We start from the raw sequence: 23,781 nt of genomic DNA, 5'->3' as shown, positions 1-23,781 counted from the left end.
TCAAACATAGACTGATTACAGATCAACCTTGGTGAGAAATGTCTTGTCTCCTATTGGTATAAAAGGGATTGTATGAGGAAAAATAGCTAAGTACTTAATGGGCAGAAGTTGGGGTGTTCTACATGACCAGCCAAAGTTGACATGCTACTGTTTGGTGGAACTGATCATAAATACAGGAATAAACAGTGGATTTTAGTGGAGGGGGTATGGGGGTGAATTCCTCTTATGTGAAGATTCAAAAGGTTGAATATGTGGCTCTGCATGTGTCCAGTGCTACATGCTGAAAATAGATACATAATTATAGAGACACAGACGGAGACATGGTCACCTACCTTACCCTGCAGTCAAAGCAGAGCGAAAATGCATGCAGATTCAATGATTATGACTCATTGGGCATAAATGTCAGTCACCCTACAGGATATTTCCTATTGAATATTACTGAAAAATATTATGAATACAGACAAGACAGGACACTGCAGTGTGCTCGGTATTTTGCCGGCCGTTTTTATAGGGGTCAAACTATGGCTAAAACCACGCCATTAGGCTGTGTGACAAGCGTAAAGCAATATGCTGACAGGATAAATGGCCGATGCTTGGACTCATGTGAACCGCACAAGCAATCGATGCTGTACAGAGAAGGCGTCAGCTGCAGGAATCTTTCTGTGCTTCGGTCCTGCAGCACTGCCCTGCGGAGAGTGAACGGGAATGAGGCTGCTCAGCCTTACCCTGTCCCTCTGACAAAGCACACGATGGCTGAAGAGTCAATGCACCAGCAGAAACACACAAATAGATTCTTCAAAGCACCAAACACAAGGAACAACAAGAAACAAACTCGCACTATTCGCAGGCAGATCATTCAGACTGTCCAATCTATGGCAAACATTGTGCTTACATTAGAAAGGGAGAGGCTTCCCAGCAAGATGTGCCATTATACCCTTCTCTGAGTCAGTTTTATGTTGTGGAACAATGTCACTGAACGAATGGAGAACAATACGATCGTCTCATGGTAAACAGGCATCAACGACAATGGCCCAGCTGTACGTCCTGAATTCTAAAATGCACACACTGTTCCTTTTGTAGTTTTCTTTCAAGTGCACGGAATTGAAGATAACTAAAATAGTGACTTGGAAACAAAACTTTTATATTGTCTGTTTTATGTGTCCCTTTATAACCTCCAGAACCTTAAAACATACAGAAATAACGAACACAAAAGAACATTTACCCCTCCCTGCCACTGTGGTTTGAATGGATCAACAAGCTGTGCTTAAAATAGATGACAGCAAAACTGCTAGAGTATAATTTCACAATATTTTATTGAAGGCCCATTTTGCCCTGATTTCCACTGCACCTGTATTCATTTCCAGCAAATATAAAATAATACTCATTATACAGTAATGTGCCAAGGGCAGTACAAAACACCAGGTTATGACAACAGGGGCTTGCATTTCTGAACAAAACAAAAAAAAAAAAAAAATGAATTGAACCCATAAACACATCCCATCCATTCTAAAATGTCTACTACTGCAATTCTAAAAAATAAAAGCAATTTACCAGCCATTTCCCTTTTTCAAACTACTTCAATCTTTTACGCAGAATAATGCTCACGTCAGGAAAAAAAGTAACCTCTACAGCTCACTCTTGCATAAGCGGTACAGATTTGTACGTAATCGATTCGTTTCCAACCTTAAACAAACAGGCGTTTGTACTAAACCAGTATAGTCTCTCCCATTCAGTCTGGCATGTGTCCATCACACATCAATCCTAAGTCCACAGTGTGAGTTCCATGTGAGAATGTCCTGAGCATTACAAACTCTACATCAACAGTGTTCCATTAAAACTGTGATTCTTCACAAGAGACAGACAGGAATAATGCTATGAGGTGGGTCCAGTGTTTGGCCATACGATGAGGGCAATCTGAGGACAAAGTATGTAAAAAGTTGAACATAACGGCATAGTAATGTCACAATGCATTCTGCGCCAATATGCAACATATAAGCTTATTCCACATTACAGTACGACTATAACATACCTGTAAGAAACACACATGACCGGCAGAGAAACCGACAATGGCAACGACATTCTACACAAAGAATGCAGCTTCATTTTTTTTTTTTTTTGCGACAGCATATTGGGAATCAAGTACAATCTGCTTAGTGCTTGACATGCAACATTCATTAGCTGTGTGCAACCATCTTTGAACGGGTCTCTGTGCTCGTATGTCCATGCATTTAGAATCACGACCATTTTGATTTCAGTGGAGCTATATAACAAGCTTATGACACAGTTAAATGGAATGCCTCCTGCTGCTCTTTTGAACTGAAAATATGAAATTGTCATAACTAAACTGCCCACCAAGTGAGATACGCAGGCTTACATATAATGCTGACGGACCTTAGTTCATAAGCATTGGAGCAGTCATGGCAGCCACTGTGATTACGACGCTGTACCTTTAAAAGGAACAAACACAGTGGTTTATTCAAGATCACAGACTTATGAAAAAAAGTGGGAACACTGACAATAATCAACATTCCGACGAATGTATGACGTAAAGGCCATGTGATCATGCATCTCCTTGAAATGAACGGCTGTTCCGCCCTCCGTAAAAAAAGAAAATGTTAATTGATACGCCCATACAAAGCACAACAGAGTCCACAACAAGGTCTTTTTAACCTCTTGGCTTTCTGCTGAAACAAAACACTGTAAAATACCCTATTGTAAGTAGTGAATTCATTCATGAAATTTTACACAAGGCCCAATATGACCTTGAATCCGATGTCACATCAGCTTGAATACAATTATTTATTTTCTGTTTTAAAAGAAGAGAATAAAATGTCAGGTCACACAGTTCTAAAGGGATGTGTTCTGTGACCCCTCCCCCATCCTATACTTAACACAGAGGCTTGTGTTGAATTTCAGTTTGAAACTTCCTTGTAGGCATGCAAGGTGAAAATCCAGCTTTATAGAGAATGTTGCAATAGCGCAGCACACTGTCCATGTATAACAGCACACTGACTAAACAGTACACGTGTCAACTGTTCATTCCAGAACAATGGTTAAACATACTATACCAAGTTTATTTTTATTATTATTTTTGCTCCCATTTGACAAGCAGTGGGAAGATTTCCTCCATCCTTTTAATCTACGGTTACAGCATTGCTTCGGTAACGGCTTCACATATTTCCAGGCACAGTTCGGGGACTCCGGCAACACAGCCGGCCGTTTCGGTACACAGGGGTGAAATGAGGTACAGTTAGGACACCCGGCCGCTCAGTCAGTCGGGCCATCAGTCAGTCAGTCAGTCAGCGTGGGACACTATCATTTCCAGCTCGTACAGCCTGGCTATTAACTACAGCCAAAGATATGAAGAGGCATTAGTTATGTACCACATTATTTTGGCTTCCACATTTCACATATATTTCACCTGAGTGTTCCAACAAAGACCGCTCAATGCAAATTTGCCCTGTGCTGTGTGTCTTCTGCACAGTCCTCCAGCATGTGTTGAAATGTTTTAGCATCCGGGTTAGATATGCTGCCTAACAGGTACTGTTCTGCACCGAGTCAACATATAAGGTATATGTTAAAAACAGAACCTGGAGCCTTCCGGATCGGCAGTACAGAATATGATCTGGACAGGGTTACATCCAGATGTTTTGTTGCAGGAATATGTGGCTCCCAGAAATGCCATAACACAGAATATATTCCTTTGGGGATATATGTAAACTGTATCAATCTGTTGCATAATTAACACCTCTAAAGTTGTTAAAAAAATCCTCCTGCAACTCTGCCCCTATCTATACTAATATAACTGCAACTTGTTGGGGTTACTTTGTACTGAAAAGAAACAACACACTTCACAAATGTAGACTACTGCTGAGGATTTCATCTATTCACCTGTGTTTTCAAGGCTGAAATTAGTGTATCAAGAGTGAAAATGGAAAAAGCAAATGACCATACGTGTGCAATTTTTCAAGAGGGTATTTTTGGATACAGCACACATATTTGTACCCCCCTAAGCAGTACTAATAACACATTATTAGAAAAGAGTGGGAATTTTTCACCTTTTCCAATTCATGTCAATCACATGGCAAGGCTTTATGAAAACCATGAGCTGATCATGCTACTGAATGCTATTTTCAAGTTTTTTTCCTTTGAAATAAAACAGAATGTGTCTATATGTTGTGTATTAAGCCTCTCGTTAAGCATATTTTACGTGAAGCTATAATATAAGTTACGGATGTGGCAGATGAGGTAAAATGAAAGTACTAATAAAATAAAAACATTAATTTGTTGACACACTACATTGCAATGATAACACTAGTATTGCACTTGGTATTGAGAACTTGGAGAAGGATGGCTTCCATAAGGTCAGTTATGGTACAACTGATCTTTCAGGCGAGCACAAACCTGAAATATGCCACATACGTATCAGGATATATCCTAGATCAGTGATCTTCATTCCTGGTCTTGGCAGGACACAGGGTCTGCTGGTTTTGTTTTTCGCCTATATATCAATAACCAGTTCAGAATCAAGAAACCAGGTGAGGTCAGATAACGGAGTAATCGACTGCTTTAAGTTATCAGTTAGGTGCCGAGTAACGGTAAAATCAGCAGACTCTGTGGCTCTCCAGGACCAGGAATGACGATCACTGACCTAGATGCAAAACAAAGAGCACATGACAACAAATAATCGAGGACAAACAATAAATATGTCATAACGGATTGTGGATGAAACTGAAAGGCCAGGACAGGAGCCCTGTTTCTGAGAGCGGATAACAGCAGCTCTTAACACTGAAGGTTCGGTAACAGTGGGGCTGGGCAGCAGTGTCTGAAGACAACGTCCAACGGTGGATCCAAGATGGGTGAGGTAGAAAAACACACCTCTGAGTTCAGACAGAGAGGGACAGGGACGATGGTAGTGTCCATATGTGTGTGCTTATGTATGTGTGTGTGTGTGCGCGTGTGTGTGTGAGAAAGAGAGTGAGATATGTGGGAATGGTCTGGCGTTAGATTGAGGGTAAGGTCAGCAGTGCATACTTAAACGTGGCACTGCACTGCACAACTTGGGATACAGTCAGCTCGCTGAAGTACAAGCCAAAGGTGCACAGCCAAAGGGACCTTACCACAATCTCATAGACCTTCCAGTGCTGGGACACTCTCTGTGGCTGATGGTCACACGCTCACTGCTGTGTCTGAATTCTGCTATGCCTGTGTGTTCTAGCGTATGTCTGTGCATGCTAGTGTGCGTATGTGTGTGCATGCACGTGTATGTGAGTGAATGTGTGTGTGTGTGCTAGTGCGTGTACGTGTGTGCGTGCACGTGTATGTGAGTGAATGTGTGTGTGTGCTAGTGCGTGTACGTGTGTGCGTGCACGTGTATGCGAGTGTATGTCTGCATATGAATATCTGCGTGTGTGTGTGTGTGCTTGCATGTACAGCAGGCGATGTTGTAAAGGGGGCAGAAACGGGGGGTACAGTCACACCTCTCCAAAGTTAGCGTGCCCCGTCTCCTTGGCGTGCTCGCGAGCCTCTGCCTGTCCCACCAGGCCGGTCTGGCACACCATGCAGCGCAGCGCGAAGCGGTTGACGTCCGTGAACTGCCGCTTCCTCCGCGCCTCGTCCGCCAGCTCCAGCGCCTGGGCCAGGATGACGTCGTCCGCCGCCGGGAAGATGGTCTGGGGCGGGGCGTCCGGGCCGGGCGTCTCCCTCTGCAGCGGGTCGTAGTGGATGCCGTCGTAGATGAGCAGCACGCGCCGGGGGTAGCCGGCGTCCTCGCCGAAGCGGTCCACGCGCACCGTCTGCGTGTCCACCACGCAGATCTCGCACTGGTAGAACTTGGACAGGATGGACACCTCGATGGCCCCGCCCCAGGTGTCGTCGCGGCGGATCCAGGCGCAGTACTCCTCGTTGCTCTTGCCCAGGACCGCCTCCGAGTACGAGGCGGGGTCGCTGGCCACGATCTGGGCGATGAGGCCCCTCATCTCGGGGACGCAGGCCGGGTCGTAGACCCCGCCCTCCACCGCGTAGTACACGCTGGTGAACAGGCAGGAGTTGTCGGCTGGGACCACGCGCCGGGTCAGTGCGGGCGGGGCCTCCGGTCGGGGCTCGGCGGGCGTGGGAGCCTTGCTCACCGGTGCTTTGGCCTGGGGCACGGGCTTGTTCTTCTCCTCCTCCACTATAAGCGTGTCTCCTGAAAAAAAAAGGCAAGGCTCCAGTCTTGTATACAACTTAATACAACCAGAATCGACGCAGAGAAGACGCAAATTGTAATGGACAACATTTAATATTAACTCATGTTATTGTCCTATGCACTTATACTTAATTTGAATTTCCCATTATTCCCAAATTCAGTGGATGTCTATTAATCCCCTGAATGTAAATTTAAGAAAGGTAACAATGGGTGATGCTGAACACAGATATATAATAACCTAATCATGTACCAGACTATACATTAGACCAGCTATAATCAACGAGCAGTAGGAAACACTGAATAAATATCTTACATACATACTTGTGTCACATAATCACAGCAGTACTCTTAAAACACTCTTATCTACAATTACACTTTTTGTTTGGATTGCATTGCTGTTCAGTGTTTCTATTATCAGATCGCATGTTCACCTAACCTTAATTTTATGCAGATGATTGTAATCTGTTTTGGATTACAAAATGCAAAATAATCTCTACAAAATAATGCAAATGTACACGTCTAAACTAAAGCCATCACAAGGCCTCTTCAGATGCTTTAAAAGAACACTGCACTGCTTGAGCAACCCGCCACGGCGCAGAGAGAGAAAACGCTTGCTCCTGCGGACATTTCACGCGCAGGCTTCTCCTCGGACACCTCTGCTCAGAGCAGGCGACCTCACCTGACTTGATGGGGTAGTCCTTGAGGGATCCCCCACTGCTCAGGTCCAGGCTGGAGGGCGGGTAGCCCACCATGATCTTCTGCACGTCGCAGGGAATGCCCGTCAGCTCCTTCACCTTGCTCTTCAGCTCCTCCACACAGGACTGGTGCGTCAGGCCCTGCATCATGTGAGTCCCATTCTTGGCCTTGCAGCGCAGACGGAGCATCTTCCAGCAGGCTTTCCCTTCCTACAAGGCCCAATGCAACAAAATATGACTGCATCGCAAGCTAATCACTGAATCCATTTGGACGTGCCCACTGACATCCCTGCAATTAGGCTAACTCCATGACTGATCGTAAAGTGCTATTTACATTTTTTATTTTATTTATAGAAGGGCACATTCTTCCAAACAAAACATGAACAGACTCCTATTTGGTTGCAGTATATTGGCTCGAAAACCATTTCAACCAGTGAGCTGTATAACTTTCTGCATGCCGTTCTCTCATCTCTATTTTATGTAAGTTAACAAAGTTACATTACTGCCTCTTCCATGTAAGGTAAGGCTGTCCAACCCTGTTCCTGGAGATCTACTCTGCTGTAGGTTTTCATGTAAAGCCTAATTTGGCACACCAGATTCTACTAATTAGCAGCTCAAGTAGATCTCTAGCTGTTGAATGAGGTGTGCTTTGTTAAGGTTGGAGAAAAAACCTACAGGATGGTAAATCTCCAGGAACATGGTTGGGCAGCTTTGATAGGTATTTGTGTTAAGTTTAATGCATGAAGCTAGGTAGTTAGTTTTTATTTAACTCGTATGGTTAGTAGTGTTCTATTAGGTGTATACAAAACACGAATAACTCCAGTGTCATTACATTACTCCAGATACAATTAACTAACTAGCAAGGTGTTTGATTTTCATATTTTAAAATGACAATCGCAGCGTCGGTTAGCTACTGTATATGAACTATGTATATCTACTAGTAGTAGCAGGCAGAGGCTAGCTTGTTTGCTGACAGTTCACTGGCTGCAATACATAGCGAACTGCTCAACTGGACTGCACGTTGGAATAACGATAACAATATGAACTGACAATATTAACAATATTTACATTTGATTAGTAACAGGGTTCTTTACCGACTCACAAGCGGCAGCTCGAGCTAGCTAGTTAGCTAACTTACAGTAGCTAACGTGAACAGCAAATGAAGCCGACGTTAGCAATGTCATGAGCGACTAACACAGATAGCTACACATATCCCACCCCCAAACTACATATACAAAATAGTTTTTCCCTCATGGAAGTTCATTTTATGCATTTCAATACACCTGCTTTCATACTTTGCCAGCCCGCTGTAGTTTTTACCTGTATTTTTAGCAAGACCGACTCCCTTTACAACAATGAATACTTCGCCTAAGAACTGAACGTGTAAATCGTCACGGACTAACCGTCAATACACAAATGTATGACGTATACACAAAGTTTCAGTAGGATTTTCGGGTAGTGTGCGAGCAGCATGGACCGTATATAATAGGTATAGAGCAGGTTCTCAATCTCGGTCCTGGGGGCCCACTATGCTGGTTTTCGTTCCAACCACAATTGCAATCCCGGAATTGTAACAAGCTATTATTTTTCCTTAATTAGGTGCTTCTCATATCAGAGGGATTATTTGCCCACTTAAGCCACCTTGTGTTAGAAATAGCTCTGCATGCCATAAAGAATAAAAGTGCCATATTCACATTGTGCTCTATTGTAGACGATTACGTAAAGAGGTTAAAAAAACTTTTAAACTAATCAAAATAAAGAATGAGGCATATCAACAGGTTCCTAATTGGAGAAAGTGTGGACACCTGGCCACTAAATCTAAACATTTGATAGATAACGAAGAATTCAGAAACAAAGAAAATGATAACGAGTCAAACCTGTATTGTGCTAATTAGTTTAAGAGAAATATTATACACTTAAAGCACTTAAACACGTGTTCAGCAACCTAATTAGGAGCCTATTAATTCCCATAGTTAATTTGATCTGTTAAAAATGTTACCTCTTTTTAAGTGATTGTTTGCAATTACTTAAAAAGCAGCACAATAACACAATGGGATTTTATTCTTCATGCCATGCATAGTGGTTTAAGAGGGTAAATAATCCCTCTTAATATAAAAACACCTAATTAAGAAAAATGAACAGCTTGTTAAAAATCTGAGATTGCAATTGTGGTTGGAACGAAAACCAGCATACACAGTGGGCCCCCAGGATCAAGGTTGAGAACCACTGCTAAATAGCACAGAGACAGCAATGTATGGTAGGGGGCAGTGCCTAAGTATTAAGCATTTGGACAGTGACACCATTTTTGCTGTTTTAGCTCTGTAGCCTACTCCAGTATTTTGGATTTGAAATGAATTATGAGGTTAGTGATTATGTACAATGATTGTGAGATTAGTGCAGACTGTCAGCTTTCGTCTAAGCCGTATTTACATCAGACCTGGGTCAAATATGTGTTTGTTTTGTATTCAAATACTTTTCTACCCTTTACTGATCTTGCCTGATGTATTGGAACCAATGAAATACTGGCCAGTCAAGAACATTCTGCTTTTTGCCGCTGAAGGACTCCTTGGTTGCTTTGGCAGTGTGTTTGAGTCCTGTGAGTTTTGAGGCATTTGGTTGGGCCTTAGCAGATGTTTCTATCCACTTCAGAATTCATCCTACTGCTGCCGTCAGCAGTCACATCATCAGTGAAGATGGGTGAGCCAGTTTCAGTGGCAGCCATACATGCCCAAGCGATAACATTACCTCCACCATGTTTCACAGATGAAGTGGTATGCTTTGGATCATGAGCAGTTCCTTCCGCTCTGCACACTCTTCTCTTTCCATCACTTTAGTACAGGTTAATACTTATCTATCCATAAGAGTTTGTTCCAGAACAGCTGAAAAGGAGTTTTTCTTCATAATTAAATGTATTCTTCGGTCATCCACTCCAGTGTCTACTGGTCTTCCATCGTCTATCAGGTTGTTTGCTATTGCTGAGCTCACCAGTTCATTCTCCTTAACAGAATGCTAAGGAGAATAAATGTTTTAAGTTTTCCCTTCAACGTATCCAAAGAATTTGCCTCTTTAATTTCATTTGATAGTGTTCCACAGAAAGGGCACAGTAAGCAAAGCTGTTTCCAGAGCTGTCAAGTCTTCTTCATTTTCAGCACAGATAGGGGCCAGCTGACCAAAAAGTCTGTGATGGTATCTGAGCCAATGTACGGATGCTAGGACAGGTGTTATATGGTCAAATGTTTAAAGAATTATTAATGGAAATTCTAAAGTGCAGAAGTCCTTGATCCCTCAATGAATCTGAGGCTTTCCTTCTCAAAGAATGGTCCAATATCCCACTATGCAGTTCAGAACTTGTATGACAGCATTCCAAGGACTAAAGCTGTTCTCAAGGTGAAGGGTGGCCCTACTCCTGATCAGTTATTTTCTCTTTCTGTCATACACACTTCATAAAGTTTTTTCTTTTCACTTATTTGACAAAGTCAAATTTAAATATATTTAATCGGTATGAGATTATACCATAATTCCCTGGCAGTGCTCAGCCCGAAGTGTAAATATTTTTGTTATCCAAGGTACTTTCCCCCCCTTTTGCAGTAGATGGCAGCAAAATGCAGATGATAATAGTCGGTCAATCAAAATAAAAATGAAGACGTTTGAAACTGACTTTTTATTAAAAAGTTAAGTTAAAAAAAAAAGTTTAAAAAAGAGCAAATGTAACTGACATATAGGCTAAGCTTAAGTTCATCTTAAAGTTGAAATCATGGATAAGATAAAAAGGCACATTTTTTAAAAAGCAAGCCACTGGTTAGCTAATTTATATTAAGCTAACAACCTTGCCAAGTAGGCTACACAGCATTAGCAGGCTACAAGCAATTAGTTGTCCTACATCAACTGAAGTTAGCTACCAGCCCTTGTCTGAAGTTGTGAGACTCTTTGTGTCCTCTTACTGTGAGTGGACAATATATTTACAGCAATATAAAGCAAGCAATTAGTATTGTTGAATTAATTTAAACAAAAACCAAAACACATAGTGTACATGGTACATTTCCCCCAGTAAACAGAGAAGAGGCTTGGCACAACTACAATTAGCAGATACTTTGTTGCAATCTATCCTATGTACAAATCATCAAACCCACATCCAGCAAACTTGTCTGTCTTTACAGTATTTGTCACAAAGAAAAAACACTTTAAAGGTTAATATTTAAGGTTTTATTACAGTGCAAGGAAACAAGAAAAGACATCAATTCAAGATTGTAATAAAACAAAAATAGAAGGCTGATTTGGTTAGATTTATGTTCATTCAGTGATCTGTGTGTGTGTGTGTGTGTGAGTGTGTGTAAGCAGTAAGCAACAACATTATTATTATATTACTTTAGTATATTTTTTGTATTGAATCTTGTGACATTTTGTCTCATATTCCTGGCATTTACAGGATGGAGCACAGGTATTTTTCAGTGTCTACCACACACAGGTAGGAACATCAGGATGCCAATGTCCAGACGACAGGACACTGAACGTTTACTTCTTTTCCACCATTTATTTTCTTGAATGATAATAATTTTGTGGCTATAGAGAGCCAATTCCTGTGAAAGATGAGAAAATGACATTGGGTTTATTTTCAGAATGCACAATTTGATGAATATGGATGCAGACACATTTAATAATTAGCACTGGAACATCAATGGTAACGACAGTCCATGTGCCTGTAACGACATCTTTAGTCAGAAAGTACATTGTTATCACCATAATATTTATTTAAGGGAGAAGGGTTTCATTTGTTAAACTGCACCTATTATGTATGACTTGCTCATAAGTAAGAATTTTGGGGAGGAATTGCATTTGAAACCATTCAGCACTTTATTGTAAAATTCAGTAGATAAGATGGAGCTTTTATACCAGTTTTCAGTACAAAATAAAAAGATATTTTTTAATCTGAACAGTCTGATGAGAAGAGCAAGTATCCTAGTTCACTGCTAAAGTGCTGCTTTATCCTTGGTGCAATGGCACCCTGTAGCGTTTTCACTATACTCCTCCCCGTCGCACGCACGCACGCACGCACGCACGCACGCACGCACGCACGCGCACACACAGATCAGTTTTTGTTAGATTAGGATAGACTATGCGGACCACCAATTCACATCTAGTTGAAATGAGCAAGTTGTCATTGAAATATAATTCTGCTACATATATACATACATATATTATTCAAAGCACAGTCATTATAACACCTTAATGTCAGTCAAGAAACAAATACCTACTGTAACACTCTGGAAGGACAGGAATCCACTGGCCTGTAGGTCCACACGTGATTTGCTTTTGTCCTCGCACTCTATAACCTCGTTTGCAGGTTATAAACATAGATTTTCCATACTTAAATTGTGTGACCTTTCCTCTTACGATTGCAGACGTAATATTTGGATGGGGACAAGTGACAGCTGTGTGAAGTATACCACAAACACATGGAGAATTACTTGAGACAGTCATATTACTCACGTGCTGGAGCATGACAATTCTAACAAACAATAGGGTAACATCACAATTAAAAAAATTAACTGCTATTTTGGTGCAATTTTTCCAAAAAAAGTTTAAGTACCCACTCCCCCAGTTACATACCACCGCAGTCTGGGAGTTGGGGAGTCCATTGACCTGTCCTTCCACACATGACCTTGCTTTCTCCATTCAGACGATAGCCTTCATCGCATTGGAAAGACACGTAATCTCCATACTTATAGTGCTGGAGGTGTCTACTGGTCTTTCTGCCAAATTTCACGGAGGGGGAAGAGCACGTAACATCTGTATGAAATATAGCATTTTTGCTTTAGTTTACGGTACTTTTAGCAATATGATGATGAAAGCATTCCAGATTTATTTACAGGACTTAAAAATCTTGACACTGTAAATTCCAGTGCACCACAATACAATTTTGTTGATACTGGCACACTTGCTCATCAGGTTCCATACCAATACACTCTGGGGGAGGGGCGTTCCATGTCCCATTTTGGGTACAGTGTATCTCGCTGCGTCCAATCAGCTGCCCTTGGCGACATCGGTAGCGAATGACAGTGCTGTACACAAAGGGCCCCTCCAGTTCACCTGTCCTCTCTGCATTAACCACTTCAGGAGGGTGAGCACACTTCACAGCTGGGGAGACATGCATGTACACGCACACACGCACACACATGCACAACTGATCATCAAAAGAACTGAGTATCTACGTTACTTCAGTTTCTGAAAAACCACTGTCAGTATATTATAACCCAAGTTATGACAGAGCTTCAGAATTAGCTTTATCTCCATACCATTTTGGCATGTTAGCCCAGCATGCAATTGTGTGTCACCACGGTGCTAACAGACATAGCAAACCTGCTTTAATATTTGGAGTTTGGCAAATATAATATAAAAAAATACAAATATTAAATATAAAATTAAATATAAAAAGTTTGGAACAGAAAATGACCAGAACAAAAAATACATTTGTACCCTAAACGCTGATGAAGGAGAGGGAGGTTTAAAATGTAGCTAGCAGTTGAGACTGAATTTATAATGAGGGTATGAATGTGGCAGAGGATTTTTTTGCATGCGGGAGTGGTACTGAGACTGCATTTTTTATGCAGAAATGAGAGCCAAAATGCATGAAAAAATACACTGCATTCTATAACCACAGATATTCTGAGGTTTTTTAAAGATTACAAAGGGCGATGACCCAGACTTAAACCACAACAAAATAATTACTCCTGCTTCTTTGAGCCAGTCGTCTTTTAGTGTCTGGTATTTCTATTGTTTATTGATCAAAATATTTACACAAAGCGCTTAATTTGAATGAAAAAAGTCAGGCTTTATCTAGCTTGCTCAATGAGTACATAAAAACACAAATCACTCCAAGGGTTTTTTTTTAACAAAATGTGTCACAAAAATTAGTTTTGATCAGAATGCCAAAGCATTATTTGTAGCTCCGGCTAATCCTGCCATTTTATCCCTCATCTGTTACAATTTTATGATGACGCCATTTCAAGCGTCATCATAAAATTATGAATGACATACATTTTCTGGTACATAATTCTGGGACATACTATTTTTTTTTGCCATAAAGTCAGCATATTATGGAAAAAATAGTTATTTTTATCAGAACACAGATGAATTAGTGTAAAACACAGATTGTGGGATGTCCTGTGTTCCAAAGATGCAGCATTCCATAGGAAGGCACAACAACTCAACTCCACACACACGCTCCACTGGCAGTACATGTATATGGAATATACAAATTAAACAGTACATAATGTAGAACCACAAGGAGACAGAGAGAGGTATAACCCAACGTACAAAGCCTGTGCCCCCACTGGTAAAGCTGTTAAAAACTGAGAGATTACCCTCACAAACAGGAGTTCTTCCATCCCAGCCTTGGTCCAGGCACTGCCTGTAATTGCGCCCTATCATCATGAACCTACCAAACAGAACAGTTACACTGACATACATAACAATCTTACAGTTCAGTACAGCGGTGAGGGAACTGGACTTCAGAGTGTGCAGGTTCTGTTCCCAGGAGGGGCATTGCCTGTTGTGTGCTCGCATAAGGAACTTAACCAAAAGCCGCTTCAATGAATATCTAGCTATAAAAACTCACTGTATGTAAAAAAAAAAGAAAAAAAAGTAAGCTGTGCAAGTTGCTCTGGATAAGAGCATCTGCTAATGTCCAACTAATATAAATAAGTAGATCTGCACACTTCTACTATTGATAAACAAAACTTCCAAAGTTCTCCAAATGCTTGCCTGCTCCTGATGACTGATTCACACTGCAGTCTAACCTGATTTTATTTTGTGTGTGCTGCATGAGGTTTCTTACCCATCCCTGCAAACAGCAGTAGCCGTGTCTCCAAACGAAACACCAGAGTATTCATAACGGCCATTCAGGATTTCCCCTGCAGATCCACACAATTTCCCTGGGTGGAAAAAACACACTAAATGATTCAAATCATGACAGAATAATTTGAAGAGCTGTTTTCAGCTCTTCTTTGTTGTAAGTTAGTGTCTAAGACAGGGCTGCCCAACCCTGCTCCTGGAGAAATACAGTCCTGTAGGAGTTCACTCCAACTCTTAACACACCTCATTCAACAGCTAGAGATTCAATTGAACTGCTAATTAGTAGAATCAGATGTGCCAAAATAAAGTTTAAATGAACCTACAGGATGGTATACCTCCAGGGACAGGGCTGGGCAGCCCTGGTCTACATATGGTAGCGTGATGTAATATAGCAAATCTCTGGCTCCCCCCACTGTACATTTAGCACATTTACTGCTTAAGAAGCAACTTGTAGAATGTGGCTGATAACCAGCTGAAGTGTGCAGTCACTGCCCCAAGGACTGCTTATGCAGCTGGTACAGAGAGACGGCAGGCACTCACTCCAGTAGAGGGGTGAATTTTCCGCTGACTGAAACCATCTCTGCACCAGCATCACTACAGCCAATCACGTGCTGCTATGTGGAGCTGATTTTAGCCATTTTATTCCATGATTTCATTCTTTCTGTCTGGACCTTGTATGACAGGCATGTTCTTTAAATAGAACTTCCTTGCAATTACAATGTAGGCATTCAGCGGTCAGTCTCATCCGGAGCGAGTGCATTTGTACATGTTACTCACGTTCACAATTCAGATTAATGGGTGTCCACTGTTTGCCTTCACAGCGACTAATGAGGATGTTCCCCTTTGCCCTGGTGTATCCTGGGCCGCATGTGTAGCGCACTCGAGAACCTGCCGGAAAATCTATCTGTAACAGGTAGCGGTCAGCTAAGACCATAGTGGGGTAGGAAGGTGGTGCCCGGCATCCGTCTGAAAATCGAGAGAACAAGATACTGAGAAAGCCTTTCAGCTGCTATGTGGTATATAAGCTTTCCTCTTCACAAAACGATGGATTAGAAGCGACACCACCATAAGCTACAATAATGAAAAATAACTGGCATTCTTGCTAATGCTAAATACCAAACTTTAACAGATTGTACATAGAGCCATTGGTAACTACTTGGGCAATTAATATTTTTGTTGCTTTAGCTCTTTACTCCAGCACATTGGATTTAAAATAAGATAATTAATATGAGGTAAAAGTGCAGAGGCTCAGCTTTAATTTGTGGACACACATGCACATTGCTTAAATCATGCAAGAATTGAGGAACTAAAAGTAAGTGGACGATTGCCTGCTCAGTAGGTTCTTAGTCAGCTGTGTATTCTTATTAATGCAGCACAAGAAAGCAGCATAATTCTGAAGTGTATAGAAAGTGTTGGTGCTCCAGAAGGGAAGAATACATTCATTTGTAGTCTTGGTCCAGAATTAGTCTACTTAATATTTTTCATAACAATAGGCTAAAAAATAACTGCTGGACACATTAAGAAATCTTCCACGCATGCACATAATCACACATTCATCTGCATCCCCTCCAGTTCAGAATATTATACTACAGGGTATTAATGCTTTATGTGAGAACATTTCAGCACCTGATAGAGCATCTCCCGGTGACAGATCCTCATCAGTGGGATTCACTCTGGGGGAGGTGGTTGGTTTGGCAACGTTAACTGAAAATTGAGAAAAATAATATTTCATTTCACTGACAATATCATTCAGGTACCATGTGACTTTGAGATCATGTAATAATATACTTTACATGTAACAGTTTGTAACATAAATATTCATGACTATGTTAGCTAAACATACACAGCGCTGTGTACTGATGCGTCTTGAGACACTTTCAGCGCTCCTGATACCAAATTTTAATAGCATGTAACTGGAGAACAAAATTGAATTCCATTCAAGGACAATGTCAACAGTAAGCTGTCAAGAAAGTACGTAGGGGAGAGTATGGAAATAACTAATGGTTTTTGTATTTGGCTCAATTCAGAAAATATTACTAGAGATAGATGAATATTTTTTTAATACAAACAACATACATCCCTTGGCTACGATTACACATCACAATTAAATTTCTGCGACATACCATTCACTAGCAATCTGACCAAAAGTACCAAGAGTGAAATGTTATATTTAATTCCAAGACTGGGGTAAAAACTGATCACAAATCCACCTGTATCCCCTCGTGTTCAGAATAGTATACTGCAGGTTATTAATGCTATACGTGAGAACATTTCAGCACCTGATGGTGACAGATCCTCATCAGCGGGCTTCATACTGGGGAAGGTGGGTGGTTTGGCAAGGTCAACTGTAAATTCAGCAAAATAACATTTTATTTCACTTACGATATCTTTCACTGTACAAAGAGGCGGCCAACTCAATGAGCTTAATGATCACCATTCTATGTAAGGGCAATATAACCACCGCCAAGGGCACCATCTGTCTGGAGGGGCACCAAATGAAGGGGGGTAAAATAAATAAATAAATAAATAAATAATGTGTTGCCTTCATAATAGTAGGCACCATCTTGCCTAAGGCGGAACAAAGGTTACAGCCGGGCCTGTTACTCATAAAACACTGATCATGACTGAGGTCAACTGAGGTTGGAGAGAATACATTGTAAAGTCACACAGATGCACACAAATACAGAAAAAAGGAGGTGGGAGGAAGAGAGAATGAGAGCCGAGGGTAGGAGAGATGTAAAACAGAGTGTAGCATCTACTTACCATTCACACTGGAGGACAAACATTCTGGGGTTTTGGGGTGCCATTGGCCATCCGGGCCACAGGTGATTTCCTGGGACCCCCTCAAAGTGAATCCAGCAGTGCAGCTGAAGGTCACATTGTTTCCTCTGTTGTACACTGAAGCTTCTCCTTTGATCTTCACACCATGGGCCACAGATGGATTGGGGCAGGTGATTTCAGCACCTTCTGCAGTTTGTGTCAGGGCAGTAAAGTTGCGTGTTAAGCTATGTTTGTGATATTCACTCAAGTATTCAAGCAGTCTTAGCTGCACAAATAATTTAAACTGTAGTGCTGTCCAATAGGTGGTCTTTTTGAAGAAGTTACCAGCATCAGTCCAGAAAAGGCCAGAAGTCATTGTAATGAATAAAGGAATCTAGAGTATTTTCCACAAACACATCTTCCAGATTTCAGCAGACTTCAGTCCAGTGAAACCTGGGTAAACCAGCACATACCACAGAGAAAGACTTACAGTTACGGCATCATTTATCTAAGTTCTGCGCACCTTCACAAGAAGGAATCCCCCCATTCCAGCCAGAATCCTGACACAGTCTGTACCGGTTTCCTTTTAGACGATATCTGTTTAAAACGCATTATGAAAACCCTATTAGAATAGAAAAAGCTGTTTTTGGAACAATCTTAGTTTCATAAATGATCGATTCAATTAACTCACCCTTTATTGCACACAGCAACGACCTGATCTCCAAACAAAGCCTCTTGGCCCATGTAATCAAAATGCCCATTTGATATTTCACCTGCAGACCCGCATGGCTTTCCTGAAAAAGGGAAGATAAAATACCAACGAACCAAGAAGCTTTGACAAACTAGGCACACTTTTACTGGCAGCTACGAATACAGCGGAATAGTATATAGCCTACACGTAATAAAATCGGCAGATTGTTACTTACGTTCGCATTTCATATTCAGTTGCGTCCACTGTCCCTCCACACAGCGAACAAAAGGGAGGCCACGGGTACGCCTGTAACCCAACGAACAAGTGTAGTACAAACGACCGCCAGAGCCGTATTTTGACATTGTATTTGGATTCCGAGGCAGCGCGTTGGGATAATCCTTCGGCGCACCGCAGTCTTCTGAAGCTGAAATAAGACAACCCTTCGCAAAGCATGTCTTGGGACACTTTAGCATGCATGATAGCACATTTTTAATATAGCATGCAATGTAAACCTGAGAATAAAAATAAATTCCATTCAAGGACAATGTCAACAGTAAGCTGTCAAGAAAGTAAGTAGACCAGTTCCTTTAAAACAGCATGTCACGTTCGGCTGCTATAACGAGTTTATATGGTCAAAACAAAGAAAAAAAGGGCTACAATTTAAAAAAGAAATAATAATAATAATAACAATAATAATAATAAAAACAAGAAATAGCCTACTGATATAAATATTGATCTAGATGCTAAATCAATATAAATACCTTACCGGAAAGTTGTTTGAAAAATACTACGAAAAGCAATAGTTCTCGCATAAAAAAATTCAGCATAGTCGCGTCTTTAATTCACTCCTTCGGTTTCGAGAGGTAAACAGAATTCAAAGATAAGCAAGCCAGACGACCACCATTTACTGTATGTAGATGTTTAAATCTCATCAAGCAACGGCGCGACCTGGCAACCTCTTTACTTAGCCAATGCAGTATCTAGTAGTAGTAATGTCTCTTGAGTGATGCGTAAGGTCTGGCATTAGTCTTTCATGAGCAAGCCATGACGTTACTCATTTAAATCTGTTCCTCCACCCCCTTGCTTTAGAAATACGTGTAAAACTCTGAAAACCACGCCCACTGGAGGGGAAAACATTCGGCGCCACAATATGCAACGAAGGGCTGAAACGCTAACAAAATGCCTGTAGCTAGCTAAAAACCATTAGATTTAAGCATGTCGAAGGATTATTTTAGCACCCTATGTCTACCTGCGTTAGTCTAGCTCGCTACTTCAGTGTAGCGACAACGTTATAACGGTCTCTGAAAAACGGTATTTGTCTTTGGCTCGGGGGGCTTCTGGTGAAACTGATGCAGAAATTAACCGTAGTTTAAACATGGCAGCTAGAACTTAGCTTACGTTAGCTACTTATTACCTGCAACTTTATTAACGCTTGCTAAATAGCTGTCATTTTAGCTTCCCATTCTTAGCCATCTACAAGCTTGTTGAATCAACGTCGCTAGCGAACTCCAACTTATTTAGAATGACAGTAACGTACTGTAGCATGTAGCTAGCTTGCTAGCTGACACGCCACTGGACTCCAATGTTAGGACAGGTTTTTCGGTTCGGCAGCTTATAAAAACCTATTTCTGGGTTCTTTACCCAGTTGGTAGTGCATCCCACCACACGAGCTTTTAGGCATTTTTTTGTTGTTCCCCTCCGGTGTGGGCGGGACTTAATTGCGCTCTGTCTCTATGTCGTAGATGTTATGATTTGCGTCTGGACATAGAAACGAAAAAAACAAGGACATAAATTTGCGTAATGCGCAAATTTGACAAAGGCCCCCGCAGGGTTCGTACGGTCATGAAAAACCTGGAAAAGTCATTGAAATTTAAAATGCAATTTCCAGGCCCTGGAAAAGTTATGGAAAATAATATTTTTTGAAAAGTTTTGGAAAAGTAATGGAAATATAGCTAAAGTTGCATCAAATATAATTACTAATTAATCCAATAATAAAAATAGTATGTATAGTAATAAAACGTAAATTGGCACGTAACCTTCGCGGTATTTTGGTGGTGAGAGAAGTTAATTCGGTCTGGCTCAGTCTGTTTACAGGCACGCCCAACAGGCACGCTTCTGCTAATGTAGCAGTTAGTAAACGTAGGCCCTACTGTGCCGACAATATGCCAGGGAAGTGCAGCTTCAATAATATATCAGGGTTCGAAATGAACTTTTTCACTTGGTAGCACTGGTGCTCCCAACTTCAAAAAGTTAGGAGCACCCACCAAAATGTAAGGAGCACCATCAATATATGCAATAGATTTTTTATTGATAAACGACAATATAACAGTACGGTTTACAATAAACAGTTAAGCTGTCACGCCTAAAATGTGTCGACTCTTCAAGCAATTGCGTGTTATGCATTCAAACGACAAAGCGCTTCTCGTCACATTAATACCGCTAATTAAATCAACCGCCAGTAAACTGCATCGGAGAAATTAGCTGTTTCAACCAGGTCGCTACACAAAACACTACGTTAACGTTTAAAAAAATGAAGTAATCGTTTGCTTCAACTTTTCAGCTTTCGATAACGCTAATAAATTCAACATAAACTTTTGTCTTCAGGTAACATTAGTTAACGCGTTAGCTCTCTATGTCGCGTGACAGTGGAGTGCAGCGAAAGGGAGTGATTGAAGGCTAATATTAACCTATTTAAAATCAGCATTAAAGGTAAGAATGTCAAACTCACGATTGGTTAGAAGGGTCACTGTCAGCTCACAAGGCACATGCTGAGCGAATGTACAGAGAAAGAGACGTTCGACTGGAAAAAGAAAAAAAAAAAGGTTGCACCAGAACAATTATTTGCACTCGCACAAATGCTCCCAATTATATTTCGAGGTCGCACAGATTAAATTTCGGGAGCATATGCGACCAAAATCGCAATTTTGAGCCCTGTTTGAGACATTGACAAAAATGTTAAACTATTCGAATTAAAATTTGAGAGAATGTATCTGTGTGTGTCTGTCTGGTGTTTATTTGTTTTAGAGAGACACCATATGTTTCAGATGCAGACCTAAGTTTACTAAGTGTTACAATAAATCATTTAAAATCGTCCCGCTGAGATAGTCATTTGCTTTGGTCATGGAAATTCAGTTAAAGGTTGTGGAGAAATCATGGAAAAGTCATTGAAAATCATTGGTGAAAAAGTGTATGAACCCTGCCCCCGTGATCTTCATATTTCCGAATATTAATATAACCACTACAGCCTGACTGCACATTTTCGACCTAAAAATATCAATTTTTAATCCTGTGACAAATTTGTCATACAGACAATGCCTAATAAGATATTACATCAGATTGAAGGCAAAAGTTAATGTTTCTTGACTTCTCTAATTCGTTCATTTCAAGTCTGCATGAAGGTCAAGCCTATGAAAATAGCATGAATGGGAAAATTTTGTGGGGAAAACATGACCTCTTGTTCTATAAGAAACGACTGCATTATCTCAATAATTAATGACTTACCGAGAAATAACTTTTATTGTGCGCCATGTTGTTAAAATTAGGATTCATTTTGTTTGTAAATCGTCACTATTTTAGATACCAGCACTGTCTGGATCTAATCCACAAGAGCACAGCTGATGTTGTAGTATATTGGTAGTGACCTCAGCATGATGCCGTGATGGTAACCTGCCAGAGCCTGCAACCTAAGCCACACGCCCCTGTGACAAAACATCTAAAAACAGTCAGACTGGAAAAACAGAGGTCTTGTAGAAACATTTCCCAGAGAAAAACACACATGGCATTATAAAGTCGGTGGTTCTGAAACTGCCACCCACAGGCTGAGTGGCTCCCAGTCACACTGCAGCATGGAGGAGTGGCCCATAATGCAAAGTGAAAAGGAAAATGGGGGGAAAAGTAGTTGTGCCATCTGCGTCTGGACATAAAAACGAAAAAAACAAGGACGTAAATTTGCGTAATGCGCAAATTTGACAAAGGCCCCCATGATCTTCATATTTCCGAATATTAATATAACCCCTACAGCCTGACTGCACATTTTCGACCTAAAAATATGAATTTTTAATCCTGTGACAAATGTCATACAGACAATGCCTAATAAGATATTACATCAGATTGAAGGCAAAAGTTAATATTTCTTGACTTCTCTAATTCGTTCATTTCAAGTCTGCATGAAGGTCAAGCCTATGAAAATAGCATGAATGGGAAAATTTTGTGGGGAAAACATGACCTCTTGTTCTATAAGAAACGAGCACACTGTAGCATGGAGTAGTGGCCCATAATGCAAGGTGAAAAGGAAAATGGGGGAAAAGTAGTTGGTGCTCTCTTTTTTTATTTATTTGATGGCACCTTTCAGGGTTCACAATTACTACAAATGAATGCCAATACAATTAGTTATAAGAATTACAGGAAGAGACATTGAAAACTAGGGATGCAAGCTAATATTGAGGTGATATCAGTACCTGCCGATAATTTGATGCACCGCTGATGCTATCCAAAATGTCATGCCAAAAAAGTAGCCTCATCATAGTTATCCGAACCTCTTATTATTCTTAATTGATAGTTTTTACCAGCCAAATCCACAACCAAATATATGCAGATACTTGGTTGCTCTCTACTTAATAAAACAAGTTAAAATATTTTGTTACACAAATAAAACTTAATTTAAAAAAATTTCCTTCAAAATTTGACATTCTTTGCTTATGTACTTCTTCCATGAATGAGGAAAGTTGGTTAGTTAGCATTTGTGAAATAATGTAAATAAGGGAGGCACTGGCATGAGCCAGTATGGCTGGCCAAATATCAGTAACTGATATCAGCATACCTATTGAGAACCACTATGGTGGTTTGGCCAAAGGATTGTACAGTTTGTACTCCGTTTATCGAACTCTAGCTGTGTGTATTATGCATTACAAACTATATTAACTCACAAATGTATGAGCTAATAGTGATGGTATCGCTAGGTCCGTTTAGCCTCATGTCATGTTCCATATTTGAGTCTCATTAATTTTCCAGTGAAATGTGACATAACTCCACCGTAGTTTGGGGCCGTACTTTTCTAATAATCCAACAGATAGTTTGTCTCCTAATGAACTGGAGGCACAGTTAAAATCTGATGTTCTGAAAAACAGATGGATAACCTACCGATGCAAACTGCGTGCAAATGCATCTGATTGCACTTTTTCCCCACATCACTGTCAATCATAGGTAATCTCACCCATAATTCTGTACAACCGTGCCACAAAACAGAGTAATGTTTAGCTGTAGCCAGTGTGAACTGTACAGTGCTGACAAGAAGTAGTAATGTCATGTCACACAAAATGTGGAAAATCCGTACTGAAAGTAATCTATGCTAAGGCACCAAAGCTATTTGTGCTAAGAGGGGCGATCGGTATCAATGGAGAACAGGAAGTATGAGTCAAGGGGAAGGGTGGGTGTGAGTCTCTGTGGCACGTGCTTGAAACGATAAACCGACCCAGCCAACCAAAATAAGCTGCGGATATCTGTCAACACCAATCAGATTACAGCAAGTTTATGCCACAAAAGCTAACAGAGCTTTCCAGACACTCAGAGATTGAGTGCCTGGAAACTGACACTAGGTG

The 23,781-nt window shown here is 40.8% G+C and overlaps 2 protein-coding genes across 4 annotated transcripts; both read right to left on the bottom strand.

Annotated features, from left to right (window-relative positions):
* Positions 1–1,294: 1,294 nt before the first annotated feature.
* Positions 1,295–8,334, bottom strand: yod1 (YOD1 deubiquitinase). 2 transcript variants are annotated; one of them, XR_004761620.1, is made up of 4 exons: positions 8,203–8,334; positions 6,867–7,092; positions 2,375–6,187; positions 1,295–1,914 (listed from the first exon to the last, which is right to left on the bottom strand). XR_004761620.1 is itself a non-coding variant. In XM_035383622.1 (3 exons), the coding sequence occupies exons 2-3, from the start codon at positions 7,069–7,071 to the stop codon at positions 5,475–5,477; spliced, it is 918 nt and encodes a 305-aa protein (XP_035239513.1). In that variant the 5' UTR covers positions 7,072–7,092; positions 8,203–8,334; the 3' UTR covers positions 1,295–5,474. The 2 variants fall into 2 exon arrangements, 1 of the variants encoding a protein (XP_035239513.1); XM_035383622.1 differs by having other exon boundaries at positions 1,295–6,187.
* Positions 8,335–11,062: 2,728 nt separating this feature from the next.
* Positions 11,063–19,246, bottom strand: LOC118208594 (complement receptor type 1-like). 2 transcript variants are annotated; one of them, XM_035383435.1, is made up of 14 exons: positions 18,951–19,245; positions 18,420–18,608; positions 18,185–18,287; positions 18,017–18,090; positions 17,497–17,700; positions 17,013–17,078; positions 16,360–16,437; positions 15,511–15,699; positions 14,717–14,813; positions 14,244–14,317; positions 12,838–13,017; positions 12,490–12,669; positions 12,135–12,311; positions 11,063–11,459 (listed from the first exon to the last, which is right to left on the bottom strand). In XM_035383435.1, exons 1-14 carry the CDS (start codon positions 19,009–19,011, stop codon positions 11,443–11,445), a joined length of 1,689 nt encoding a protein of 562 aa, XP_035239326.1. In that variant the 5' UTR covers positions 19,012–19,245; the 3' UTR covers positions 11,063–11,442. The 2 variants fall into 2 exon arrangements, with proteins under 2 accessions (XP_035239326.1, XP_035239327.1); XM_035383436.1 differs by lacking the exon at positions 17,013–17,078 and having other exon boundaries at positions 18,951–19,246.
* Between the last annotated feature and the right edge of the window lie 4,535 nt (positions 19,247–23,781).

The sequence above is a fragment of the Anguilla anguilla genome, chromosome 11 (genome assembly GCF_013347855.1).
Source record: "Anguilla anguilla isolate fAngAng1 chromosome 11, fAngAng1.pri, whole genome shotgun sequence".
In the NCBI taxonomy this organism is placed as follows: Eukaryota; Metazoa; Chordata; class Actinopteri; order Anguilliformes; family Anguillidae; genus Anguilla; species Anguilla anguilla.
Note: the sequence above shows the minus strand (reverse complement) of the source record. Positions and strands in the feature narration are given on the sequence as shown.